The sequence below is a fragment of the Passer domesticus genome, chromosome 11 (assembly GCF_036417665.1).
Source record: "Passer domesticus isolate bPasDom1 chromosome 11, bPasDom1.hap1, whole genome shotgun sequence".
In the NCBI taxonomy this organism is placed as follows: domain Eukaryota; kingdom Metazoa; phylum Chordata; class Aves; order Passeriformes; family Passeridae; genus Passer; species Passer domesticus.
In genome coordinates, this window is record NC_087484.1 from 21885533 (window position 1) to 21898324 (window position 12792).

The 12792-nt window shown below is 40.9% G+C and overlaps 1 protein-coding gene and 1 long non-coding RNA gene across 3 annotated transcripts in view; one reads left to right on the forward strand and one right to left on the reverse strand.

Annotated features, from left to right (window-relative positions):
* The window catches only part of WDR33 (WD repeat domain 33), a 68608-nt gene that overhangs the window by 12238 nt on the left and 43578 nt on the right, over window positions 1-12792 (reverse strand). The window contains exons 8-17 of one of the 2 annotated variants that reach the window (XM_064435783.1): window positions 6288-6414; window positions 5583-5737; window positions 5382-5460; window positions 4759-4869; window positions 3896-3990; window positions 3679-3687; window positions 2921-3007; window positions 2555-2694; window positions 2056-2208; window positions 652-1698 (exon numbers count right to left, since the gene is read on the reverse strand). In XM_064435783.1, coding sequence (XP_064291853.1) covers window positions 652-1698; window positions 2056-2208; window positions 2555-2694; window positions 2921-3007; window positions 3679-3687; window positions 3896-3990; window positions 4759-4869; window positions 5382-5460; window positions 5583-5737; window positions 6288-6414 — 2003 coding nt within the window. Of the gene's footprint in view, window positions 1-651; window positions 1699-2055; window positions 2209-2554; window positions 2695-2920; window positions 3008-3547; window positions 3688-3895; window positions 3991-4758; window positions 4870-5381; window positions 5461-5582; window positions 5738-6287; window positions 6415-12792 lie in introns of those variants that run through there. The other variant, XM_064435780.1, reaches the window with a different exon arrangement.
* LOC135309619 (uncharacterized) lies at window positions 1511-5589 on the forward strand. The gene is made up of 3 exons (XR_010369814.1): window positions 1511-1739; window positions 3562-3765; window positions 5330-5589. It is a non-coding gene; the product is annotated as an uncharacterized LOC135309619 (long non-coding RNA).

The following is a 12792-nucleotide window of genomic DNA, read 5'->3' on the forward strand; positions in this document are numbered from 1 at the left end:
TGTGTGGTGTGCAGGAGGGCAGAAAATGCAAAGTGCTGTGTCCCTCTGTACCCCTCCACACTTAGAGTCACCTGTCAAGTTCACCCAGATCTAAGCTGGTTCCAGGTGTGTCAGCATCTATGGTAAATCCATCCCATAGTTTGGATTAACTACTCTGGACAACGGAGAGTTGGCAATACCTTGCTTTAATTAATACAGATGACTTTTCTTATGTTCAGTTTCTTGAAATTTGACTTTTATTAGTGCTTGTCTGCTCCCAATGAAATACCCCACTTAGGACAGTTCAGTGTCTTTAAATTAAAAAAAATAAGAAAAAAAAAGGAGTTTCTCTTAAGGTGACATATTTTCACAGCAGACTGGTTTCTGTACTACTATTCCCAATAATCCCTTTCCACAGTTACCTGTCACAGAATCATGAATACTTTGGGTTGGAAGTGACCTTAAAGATCACTTATTTCCAATCCCCCTGCCACGGACAGGGACACCTTCTGCCGTTCCCAAGCTACAGAACCCTTTTCATCATCACTTCCATTTTCCTGAGGCCTCAGTCCTGCCAGGAATACCCAACCTCCATTCTCTCATTTCTCTTGCACAGACAGCTGCCACTCCCACCTTCTGAGAACTCCCCTTGTTCCAAAGCCCCCCACGTACCTGATTGAAGGGGGGGCGAGGCCCATCACCCAACAGAGGCGTTTTCTGCTGCTGGAAGGGCAGGGGGCCCTGGGAAGGGTGCGGCCCCCTCGAAGGGTTTGGCTGTCCCTGAGGTCCTTGCATGTTTCCTTGAGGCCCCACCAAAGAGCCTTGTGGAGGTCCCTGCTGGCCCTGGGGACCGGGTGGCCCACGCATTTCTTGCGGCGGTCCCAGCATTGAACCTTGAGGCGGGGGTCCCTGAAGGCCCCGCATCTCCTGGGGACCGTGTCCTAGCAAACCACTTTGCATATGAGGACCTCTCATTTCTTGTGGATGACCCATCATCATCCCTTGTGGATTAGGTCCCTGGTTATCTCTGGGTCCTGGTGGACCCTGCATCCCTCTTGGATTAAGTCCCATCAAAGGCCCTTGAGATATAGGGCCCTGCATGCCTTGAGATCCCGGAGCTCCTTGCATGCCGTGAGGAAGAGGTCCTTGCATTCCTCGTGGACCAGGTGGCCCCTGCATTCCTTGACCTCCAGGGGGACCCTGGGGACCCAGGTGACCTTGTGGGCCAGGCGGGCCCTGTGGTCCTAAATGAGCCTGAGAGCCGGGCAGGCCCTGCGGTCCCAAGTGTCCCTGTGGGCCAGCGCTGCCCTGTGGGCCTGGCGGCCCCATTGGCCCATGAGGGCCCGGGTGTCTCTGCATTCCTTGATGTCCGTGTAAATCCTGAGGCCGTGGCATTCCTTGTGGAGGCCCTTGGGGGCCTGGAGGTCCTTGTGGTCCCATGAACCCTTGTGGACCTCCACCTCCTTGGTGTAATGGACCTTGAGGTCCCATTTGTCCTTGGGGTCCTGGAGGTCTGAACTGTCCTTGTGGACCAGGAGGTCCCATCTGAGGCATATTCATTGGCATCTGCTGAGGTGGAAGGGGCTGCTGAAACCCTTGAGGCATCTGTGACATTGGGCCTTGCCCTGGGAAAGGCTGAGGTCCATGGAGAGATCCTCCTGGGGGCGGGGGCTGCACCTGCTCAGCTTGCTTTTGTGCAAGTCTCTCAATCTTCAGTTGCTGTCCAAAAAAGAGAGACAGAAAATCAACTAAGCACAGAGGTATGTTTCAATTAAAAATCAGAAGCAGTCATCCCATTTCACAGGAATTTAAGAATGCTTTCCTTGTAACTAACAGCAATAACTAACTGAAGAGACCCACTGGTAAAGTGGGATGTGGTGGCCTCACTGAGGGTTTCACATCATCACACATTAACTGCAATATCCTGTTCAATTAGATGGCTTTTTGTAAAAAGTGAAAACAGCCAAACAGGTGAAACTGCTACAGGAAGCTGCTCACTTTAGTGCTGAAGTCCAAATCTGTCACAGAAAGGGCTAAAGCAAATTTGTTAATCCCTGTGTTTCCACACATACACACCTCCAAGAGTTGTGGGTTTGTGTACTGAAGTGCTGCCATTTCCTGCTCAATCTCTGCCTGTGATTTCTTTTTCTCCTCCAGCTTAATATCCTCCTTTCTATCATTCAGTGGCTCAGGTGGGGGAGGCAAAGGAACTTTATTTTGCATCCAGGCCTACAAAGATCAGGAAACACAAGATTAATTCTGTGTGCAACACATTGCTGCAATGAGAAAGGATAAAAGGATATGCTAAAACATTTTGTAGTAGAGATACTTGAAAGCAAAAACAATGCTGAATAAAACTTCCTTATCTTATAAGTTCTTCCCAGGTACAGAACAAGATAGAAGGTATTTAATAAAATAGTTTATGTTTAAATAGTAATTAAACTAGCTACTGTGGTAAATTGCATGAGGTGTTGATACAGGAGAGCTGTAAAATCCAAGACATTTCAAAAGACATACACTTTTTGAAGCTGAGAAAAGAACAGGTTGTTCTGTTCACTCAGTATCAGGTACTTACCTGCTGAAACTGTGCTGGTATTGGTTTTGCATAGGGAACTTTTTTCTGTGGCACTTTCTTTTGGTCCTTTTGCATTACTTCCTCCATTCCCCAATCCAGTCCTGGGATTGTCATCTCAATGTCATTGGACTCATCTTTCCCTTTGGCACCAGGGAAACAAACAGTCAGAGCAATGCAGGCTTACACAAAGATCCTTTATTTTTTTCACAGAGGTTGTCAGCTCATCCTTCTTTACAAAGCAAATATGCACAACACAGAACTTTAGAAAAAAGCATCTGTGCTCCCAAAGAACATGAAAAGAATGAAAAAGAAGTCCCACAGTACTCAGATTGCTCAGGAGAATGTTTTTCCATAGCTATTACTTACCCATCTGCTCCTGCTCCATAGCTATTTTCAACTGTTCAGGAATTCCCATCCCAGGAATAACTGCCAGGCTGTTGGGCTCCAGATCATCTAGAGAAAAAAAAAACCAATAAATATTTACTCTTAGAAAACATTATTACATTACTACTTCATCCCTTTAGATTCTCACATGCTTTTACCATTAGTATCATATCCCAATAGTAAATAGATATTTTACAACTGGTAGGTCACAATTTAGTTTCATATATGAATTACAGAATATTCAAAGAACTGCAAGATCAGATTTATAAACACACCCCAAAAGATCAAAAACTATGTCCTTTCTGGAAGGTTACATTTAAGGTAGAAGCTTAGAAAAATAAATAATAACCCATAACCATTTTTGTTATAACAAATCTATATATTTTAAATTTTAACTTGTAGTAAAGTGCTGTATTTTAGTAGCCCCATCCAAAAAAAAAAAAGAAAAAAAAAAGAAAAAAGGCAAATAATCAAAAATCTGAAGAAACACATGGAAATACAGTTGGTGGCTGAGGCACACCATTGAACTGGTCAATCCTGAGCAGCCCAAAATTATTGGGATAAATCCTTAAGAGTAAAGTATAAAGGTTTTAGTAGAATTCTTATTGCTTTTCCTGTTGCAGTTCAGGACTGTGGGAAGCCTTGAAGACAGATGAAGTTTTCAGGAAGAAAAGTAAATTGGAGATATTGCCAGAGGGAGAGCCAAACCTCCTTCTTGTGATTGACAGAGCAGGTCTTACCTCCTGGAGCTGTGGAAACAGAAGAAAACCCATTGTTGGAATGGTGATCACTGATAACACGGGCAGTAAAATCATCCTTAGAAAAAGGTATTTTTGCCTAAGTGGTCCCCAATGCTAGAATTCTGCTTCCTCACCTTACCCAGCAGTGTCACCTAATGATCTAGGCCTGTTCCTGACCCCAATCCTCCTCCTTCCCCACTGAGGAGAAATGCCTCACCATATTCCACACCATCCTCTGACATCCCAGGCAGCAGGTTCAAGTTGTAACGATCTCGCATTTTATCTCCAGGTCGATTTCTAGTCCAAAACTTGCTGTCAAAAGGAAGTTACATGATCTCATTAAAGGGTCAAGAGCATGAACAATTTTTAAACTAATTAGTTCTTTGATTTTTAGCGTAGTATCTGGATTATGTAAGGATTTAACTCTTACTAAATCAAGTTTAGCTCTAGATCTGAACACAGGGTATGAGATTCAAGCCAAAAATAAAAACCCAACATTACAACTTAGAAGATACTTCAAAGTGTAATGTGTGTAAGTACAAGAGATCAACATCAGATCCTGAAAAAAAATATTTCTAGTCCATTCCAAAACCTTCTTGCTCAAGTGGAATATTCTTCATATACACTAAATATGCACACGTCCCCACGAAAATTTACTGCATTTATAAAATGCACTGTGTTTATAGCATGTCCAACCTGAGAACACAAACTACAGCCTCTGAAGGTGTCTGCAATGTGAAAAGACATGACCAGCAGGTGATCTGCAGGAAAAATTGCTGTGGAGATAGGACTATTTCTTCAGTAAGAAATTACAAGTATTATTTTTTTAAACTTTTCTTCAGTGGATTTAAAAGCTCCCACCAACCAAAATCATAATATTTGTTACAAGAGGTCAGACTCTACCTTGTAATATAAAATGTCACCTAGTGCTTCCTATTAACGTAAGTTGTGTCTCTGCTTTGGCCACTGGTTGTGTAACAGAACCATCCCAATCTATTTATTCACTGATGCCAGACACTGTTCTAGTTTCTGAAAGTAAGTATGTTCCCTTAGACCTTCTCTTTAAATACTTGAAATTACCTGGTGTGATCATTCGAGCCTGAACACAGAATGTGTCCAAGGGGATGCCATGCCAGACTCCAGATCATTCCTTCATGGGCCATTTCCATTCCACCAACCTCCTTCTCAACCCTGATGCATAAAAAAAATAAATATTAGTCACACACAGCTGAGTATCTCCTACAGCTACAATAGAAAACTTCTGCTATTCAGTTGTTGCTCATACTCTATCCCACATTTTGTCAAATTTAAGCCTCTGTAATTTTTCTACTGGGTGAACTGATTGCTCCCTGTGGTTTAATAGGCAGTTCAGTAATGTAGGGATTTTTAATTGTACATTCAAAACCAAAGTAATTACAGCACCTCATAACAAGCTTTAAGAAACTAGGAGTTTCAGCCATTCATCACTCAGTACATATCTGGTTTTGTGCAAGCAATTGTATCCTTTAAAGTACATTTCTACAGGAAAACTTCTTCATAAATGAAGCATATTAACAAATTATTCAGCTACAGAGAAGAAGTATTATCATAAATATGCAGGTTAAATGTGGACCCAAAGGGGAAAAGAGCTATTTTGTGTTTTGTCTAATAGCTTGCACAGCTGACCAACACCTTTCCAATGTGCTGATGAAAATGCCACATACCCAACATGCCAGAACAGCAAGGACCCATCAGACCCTCCACTGGCAAACAGCCCTTCATGAACAGGATGCCAGGCCACAGCTGAAACACACAGTAAGCCACAATCACAAGGTATAACACTAGGATTTCTAACAAATGGAAATAATTTAAATTTTAAATCTAAGCTTCGTAATAATAATCTACATCATAAAAAGAGTTCTGACCTGTGGCCTCTTTCTTATGCCCCCTGAAGACCTGAAGCTCTTCCTTCAGGTTGCGGATGTCGAAGAGCTTGCAGAGGTGGTCACGAGAAGCTGTCAGCAGCCAGTTGCCATTGAGATTCAGTTTCACCTCCATCACTGTGTTTTTGTGAGCATGTCTGCAAGCAGGCAGAAACAAACAGATTGTTTGTCCTGAAGCTGATTTCTCAGACACATAAAAATGTGTCTGCCAGTCACAAATTCAGGTCAATAACAAGGCAGCTGAGGCTACTAAAGCAGAACACTGGGGCTTTCTGTGCACAGGCCCTGTGCTTTGATCCTGGTCCTTTGTACTGCAAAGCAACTGGTGGCACTCACTGAGACAGCATCCAGTTACTGTGCATGTTCCTACTGCAGCATAGACAGTTTTCATCAGGCAGACGGAACACCTCATTTGTTTTTCCCTGTCTCAGTCTGAATGAGAACTGTGTCACTAGACTGACTATGAAGAACAAAGTAAATTTAAATAACTAATGTTAAAGTCTCCATTTTCCAGGTCCTCATCTAACCTCTGGATTTTCTGGCACAGCTAAAGCCCTAGCTTCATGTGGCAGCAACTGTGTAGGGCTGAAAGGTTGTGAGGAAAAGAGCTACGAAGGGAATGAAGAAAATACTTTATAAAGTTAGCTTATATTTAAGCAAATCAAAAGTGTGTGCATAAGAACTTACAGTGTGGCAAGGCTCTGGCCAGTCTTTGGATCCCAGAACTTGATGGGCTGTTGGCTATCTTTACTTCCTGACACAACTAACCCCTTGGTTGGATGCCAGTCGACACATTTCACATCTGCTCCATGGCCTGTTAAGATAAAAATTGTCCATTCTGAGATTTTCAGACACTGAAAAATAACAGGGTGCACACCTTATAGCTAATTTAAAACTGAATGAAAAACATCACAGAGCACAGGTTACAAAACATAAAATCTCTTCCAAGTTATTTAGCTTGCCTTACTTTCCACTGATTAATGGGAGCATTTTCTCCTCAGATCACTCCCTCAAATCAAGCTCACTGGAAAAATGTCTAAGAAGTTTTTGTTTAAATTGGTACTTTTCTTTAGGCTGTGCCCTTAGACAACTTCACAGTATTTGGCACTGATTAAGCATTTATGTGGAGGTGGTGAGGTAAAATGATTCTGTGACACTTCTCTTTCAGTGAAAAACTGAGGAAATATAAAGCAAATACCTATTTGTTCCTATCCTATCAGTACTATCCTTTTGCTCTCCTGTCAGAAAATAAGCAAACACATTAACTAATGGATCTGAAAACTAAATTAGTATATGATGAAAAGAAACCTTATGAGATGTGATCTATTACCAGCTTGCAGGGATTCAGGTTTTTCCAATGCCTAAGAGTTAGCAAAGAAAAAACCTTGTGATATAATTTCCTTTTAAATTCACTGAACCTGAGAGAGAATCAGTGCTGTTCAGATGAGCTACAATCCATTAAAAAAAAAAAAAGCCTGTTCCTGCTGCATGACAAAATGAGGTTTCTGAGGTTAACTACAGGAATTCAGAGAAAAAATAACAAGCAATAATTTCTTTCTCCAATCTCTCTCCACACCAGCCCACTTCAAGGCAGGGCCAACAGTAATAGCCCATTCCAGAAAATGAGGCAGCACACAGTAACTGAAGAAAAAATTTGAGAAAGGAGGGTCTGCCTGTAACATGAAGGCACTGAAGTGATAAATGGCATGGAAGAATGGGAGCACACTCCAGAAAAACTCAGGATTGCCACCAAGTCAGACAGCTCCCACACAGACTGCTCTGCTACACAGTGGAACACAGAAGTTAAAGCAGCACAAGCTGTCTTAACACAGATCTCACTTTGACAAGACATTAAAAATAAGCATCAGCTGAAATTTTCCTGAGGCCACAGAAAAATCAAATTAGAATTGATGCCCTTCTGAGCCCTGAAATCACAAGCCAAAGATTAAAAGGATAAAGGTGGTTACTGTTTATTGAAGGATCCTTCAGGTGCACTTAGGGCAAAATGCACATGTGATATAGGGCTATGACACTTTTATAAGTTTAGCAAATTAGCATAATTGACAAGAATCCCAATTAAAAGTACAGTTAATGAAGTAATTTCCCCCTTGGTTCAGCCTCCTACTGAAGCCTCCCCCCTTTCTCCTAGCCCCACATTCTTTATGTCTACATACCTGGGGAAGTAGAAGAATGGCCCTGGTTCACTGAAGCAGAGAGATTAGAATGGGATTCCAGGAATGTGTCTGTCTAACAAGTACTGAAAAATACTGAATGCTAGCTAAGAAACCATGTAAGTATACAATAAGGGTCTACAGAGCTAGGAATATATGAAAATAGATAAAAAAGCAAAAATCTTTTGGCATCAGAATAAGGAGTATACTTGTCTCCTAAAATAGAAGCAAATAGATAACACATAGAGGACACTCTCAAGTGAGTGCAACTTTCCTCCTCTCTGGAGGAAAGGACAGACAGGGAAGAGGCTCCTGACCAAAGGAGAAATGAATCCAGCCTTGGCAAGTATATGGGAACAACATAAGAACTGACTGACAATAAAGATGAAGGAACCCAACTCCTCCCCAAGCACAGCAGGCAGAATTCTTTTTGGAATATGTGGGGCTTCAGGGAAGAGCAAGAGCCCCAAGTTGCCAAGACCATCAATGTGCTCTGGTGGTCTGGGCTACCAAGAGAGGCACCCTGAGATGTAGTGTTTCCTTCCTCTAGCTTTTCCAATGCAGAAAGAAGTGACAGGCACTGTCTGCATTTACTATGACTAAATCTCTCAACTAAAACATAAAGCTGAATGCTGAACAGATCTTGCTTCCCAGTGTGTATTTGGAATCAACAATTCAGCCACGAGTCAGGGAGAAAGTGCTCCTCCTGCACAAGGGAGGGAAATCCATGCTTGCAGATTTCCAGCTAAGAATATTCTGTAGGTAGTTGCTATCATGCAGTCCCCAGGGAAAGAGAGATTTTAATTCAAGGCCCTTATAGAAAAACACTCCATTAAAGTTAATACTTGGTTGAATTATATGAAAATGTGTTCAGACTAGAATGCTTGAGTAACACCATAGATATGAAATAAACCAAGCCCAGCAAAACCATAAAAATCCACCATCCACATGGACTGGAGTGACACTGGCACTGCTGCTCCTGCAACAAAGATAACTAGCAATGGAAAAGCACAGGAAAACACAGGGCTAACTATGCCTGATGGAAAAGACTGCACCCAGAAAAGAAGAGATGCTGGGGAAAGGCCATCTCTGGGTGACAGCTCATCCTGAGCAAGGCCCTGCTTTAGGCTCTTCTTGAGTTAAGCCAGCCCAAGCACAAATATGTACCCTGAGAAAAAGAAGGTTTAGAATGGGCAATCTTAAACAGAGCAGTTGAAACACCCACCCTTCCAAAGCCTTCAGAAGGGACAGGAAGTGACAAACAGCACGGGCTTCTGGGATGGGCCCAGAGCACATTGCTGAGAGGCAGGAGAAGGTGCCAGGACACTCAGAGCTTGTAAACAGAGCAGATAAACCACTGGGTACTTATCAAAAGGCTTTTGGCTATCAGCACATTAACACTCTTCACGGGGATCAGAAGACACTTATAATATTTAAAAATAAAATCATTACAATATTTATATGATTAAACAGGTCACTGGTGTTTCCTGCAGAGAGCATTCTTTCAACCAGTGCACTCTGGATTATGGCAGCAGAGGGGAGAGCTGGGACCCTCATTTGTAATCTAACCAGTGATGGATCCTGCCCTCAGCAGAGCCTCTCAGCCCCAGCTCTGCAGGAATGGGACCATCACACACTTAGCTTTAGGTTCCTAATGCCATGAAGCTTTCTCAAGAGAAAATAAATTTTTCCCTACAACAATTACGCTTTAAATAAACTATTCACAAGGGATGAACTAACTCAGAACATTTACATAACCAAAATAACTGAATAGCATCATCTAATCAGACCTTTCTTAATTTCTTTTAAAATTGAAGCAACTGACGTTGTATATTGCTTTTCCTTCTTTCTGCTGAGAGATGGGCACACTATTATCTGTAATGAGACACATGATGCAGAAAATACATTTAAAATAACATTCCAGAGAAAAAGCCACCTCACAGATTTTATTTCACAGTTGTTTTCCCTTCTTAGTGTTGGGAATCAACCTCTCCTCTGGTACAAAACCCTCTTGTCCCCAGACACCAAGCTCAGAAAACCTTAATTCATGCAAATCTCTGCAGTTTACATTCCCTGTTTGCTAACAGCTTTTGCTCAGTAATTTCAACAGTCACACACACACTTCTGCCTCTCTGCTCAGAGCTGCAGGGTGAGAATTCCTCTCTGAACAACTCCTTCTCCTTTGCATGGACCTTATTATCAACTCCCTGTCTTGTAGGGATGCTTTATGGATAAATGAATTGAAATGTGTGAATTGTGTAGGAGTTGTGGCAATACAAGGCCCATAAACCAAACAAAAAGAAATACTGAAGGCAAAGATTTTTGAGAAACTCAAGTAATTTAAAATCATGAGTGAAGGTCTGAGTATAAACCTATATATAAACACTTACTTGTACTTACTACAACTTTTCCCAGCCATTTAAAAAAATTGCAGAAAAACAAAGACAGGCACATGTGGCACCTTTGAAAAGCTCAGATACAAAAGTAGTTCTCTACTATTACCTTTCACATGCATCATAAATGCTTTGAGTGCCCTTAGTCACAACCTTCTTAATTAAAATAATTGTACTGATTGTTAGTACTGCTAGACAATATCTTTGAAGGGCTGTTCTTTAAAAGGCACTGAGCAGAAATCCTGGCTGGTGAAAGACATAACAAGCTGTAATAAGATTATGTGTAATGGTATTTGATCAAATCAAATCAAGTATGTCAGAGTCTGAGAAGTACATATATTGTAAGGCCATTATTTTTTTTCCTCCTTACACTAATTTCTGCATTTATGACTATCTGAATATAGCTTACAGTGTAAAAAAGCTGGTTTGAATCACTGTCTCTGTATTAGTCTATAAAATATCCATATATTTTATAATGCAACTGTGTGTAGCAGTTACAGATATATCAGGTTTATTGCTGTAGCTTAACTTTCCTGTTTTATATTCTTTCCCCATGGGATGTGCTCCACTCTGAATGCACATAAATTCAAAGAGAATTTTATAGATTATATTGGAAAATTTCTAGATCCTTCTTAGCAATCATGTGAATGTAGATACACGTACTAAGATGCCAGTCTTAAGGCATCTTCACATTCTAACACCCACATTCCAAAGAAAATGGGTATTTATAAATTTTTATATTTTACAGAATTAACCATCATTTAACTGCAATGATACTGTTTGTAATTTAGAATTCTATTTGGCTGGATATTTTTTAAAAAGTCTGTTCTAAATGGGGAGTAAGCAGAGTTGTGTATCCCCCACCCAGCCTGGTTAGATCACAGCTTTTTTGTCACCACACACTGACATTCACCTTCCTGTTCTCTGTGTCCCCAAAACAACATCACACCTCTCAGAGAGCAGGGCCTTGGCACAGGATTATTTCCAAGGGTTCTGCACAGAAGTCCTCCCAAAATAAACCAAACAAGTGTTTTGAAGTCTACCTATAGCCTGTACCATCAACTTTAAAAAAGCCAAACCAGAAAAAATTAATTTGCTTAGAATATCAAATAATTTGAAGCCTCACAGTGAGTTTATGTCAAAGTAACTCCTGAACAGCATTAGGTCTTACAAAAACCAAGCTAAGGTTCTCCACCCCCAAAAAAGAGAGGGCAAGGAAGAAGGGACAGAAAAGAGACCTGCAAGTCAAAGATAATGGGAACAATGTTAGCAGAAAGAAATTCTAAGTTTTCTACATAATTCCATTAGAATTTACTATTTGCTTCCAGCCTATTAGGATTATTGTGTTCCATTATTCCATTCCATTTTTATGAAAAGCTTTTGAAATGTCACGTGGCAGTCTCCACTCCCCAGAAATCCCCTGCTTCCATGTACAGCTCACTGAGGAACTGAACACCCCCACCTAAAACAGCCTGGGCAGCTCTGGTGCCACTGCTCAGCTCAGCAGTAAGGGCAGGTTTACATTTCATTCCAGGAATTTAGTGTTCTTTGCCCTGTCAAGTTAAGTGAACTGTCCTCACCCAGGAGGTGTCCTGGGAGCTCCTGCACTTCCTCTTCTCCACTGCAAGAATGAAAACCACAGGAACCCTCCCCTACAGATACACAGCCAGCTTGTGCTTTTTAGCATCATGTGGGAGGTTGGTGCATAAAAAATTAAAGGAAAAGCTCCTTTCAGTCCTCACTGGATTAAGAATAATGCCTCCCACCCTACTTTGAACTTCTGTACCACAAACACAAGTTTTACTGTCCTTTGTTTGCTCAGTCTAGCTCTCTTGTAGTTTATTAAACTTGTTAAGCTATTTTTAATCTACCTACAGAGGATGTCTACTAGATCCTTAGGATCTAGAAGACATCCCCTGTAGGTAGATTAAAAATAGCAACAGAAAGGGACATAATTCATATTTGTTTAAAAGAAATTATGAATAATTGTCCTTTTTTTACACTTCTATAATCGTAATTTCTTCCCAGAAAAAAACTCTCATAACAGGACAGTTTATCATCAGTGAAATCAGGAGGTTAAGGAACAATAATAATCACTAAACATTAATGAAACAGGTGTGGGTAAACAAATTACTTTCCCCAAGATTACTCAGAACAGGTAATCAGTGATTTCATAAATGAGTTTAGAATTTGTATGTGCTCATCCCAAACTTACACCAATCAGTGAACAATTTTAATTGTACAAAACCCTAATGAACTGGTAAAAAAAATTTTAAATTTAATGCTAATTGTGTGTTTGCACTGCTTGGTAATGGTAAATGCACTGTAAGAATACTGAATAAAAGTTGTTACATGACATGTAAGTACCAGTAAAGTGAATTCTTTACACCTGTGGAAATTATCTTTTGTAAGGGCTTGCTTATAGCAAGGGGAAGAAAAGCAGCTGAGATCCAGTGGGAACTGGTCATGAAGAGTTAATTTTTTAGGTACCCACATGTTAAATTTAGAGGGACTGTTAAAATTCTTCAATTCACTGAGGCTGAGCAGCTCCCAAAGCTGAACTGAATTGTTTTGAACAGACCCAAAAATCAGAGCTGAATATGCCTGCTAGCTCAGATCTGTGGTGTC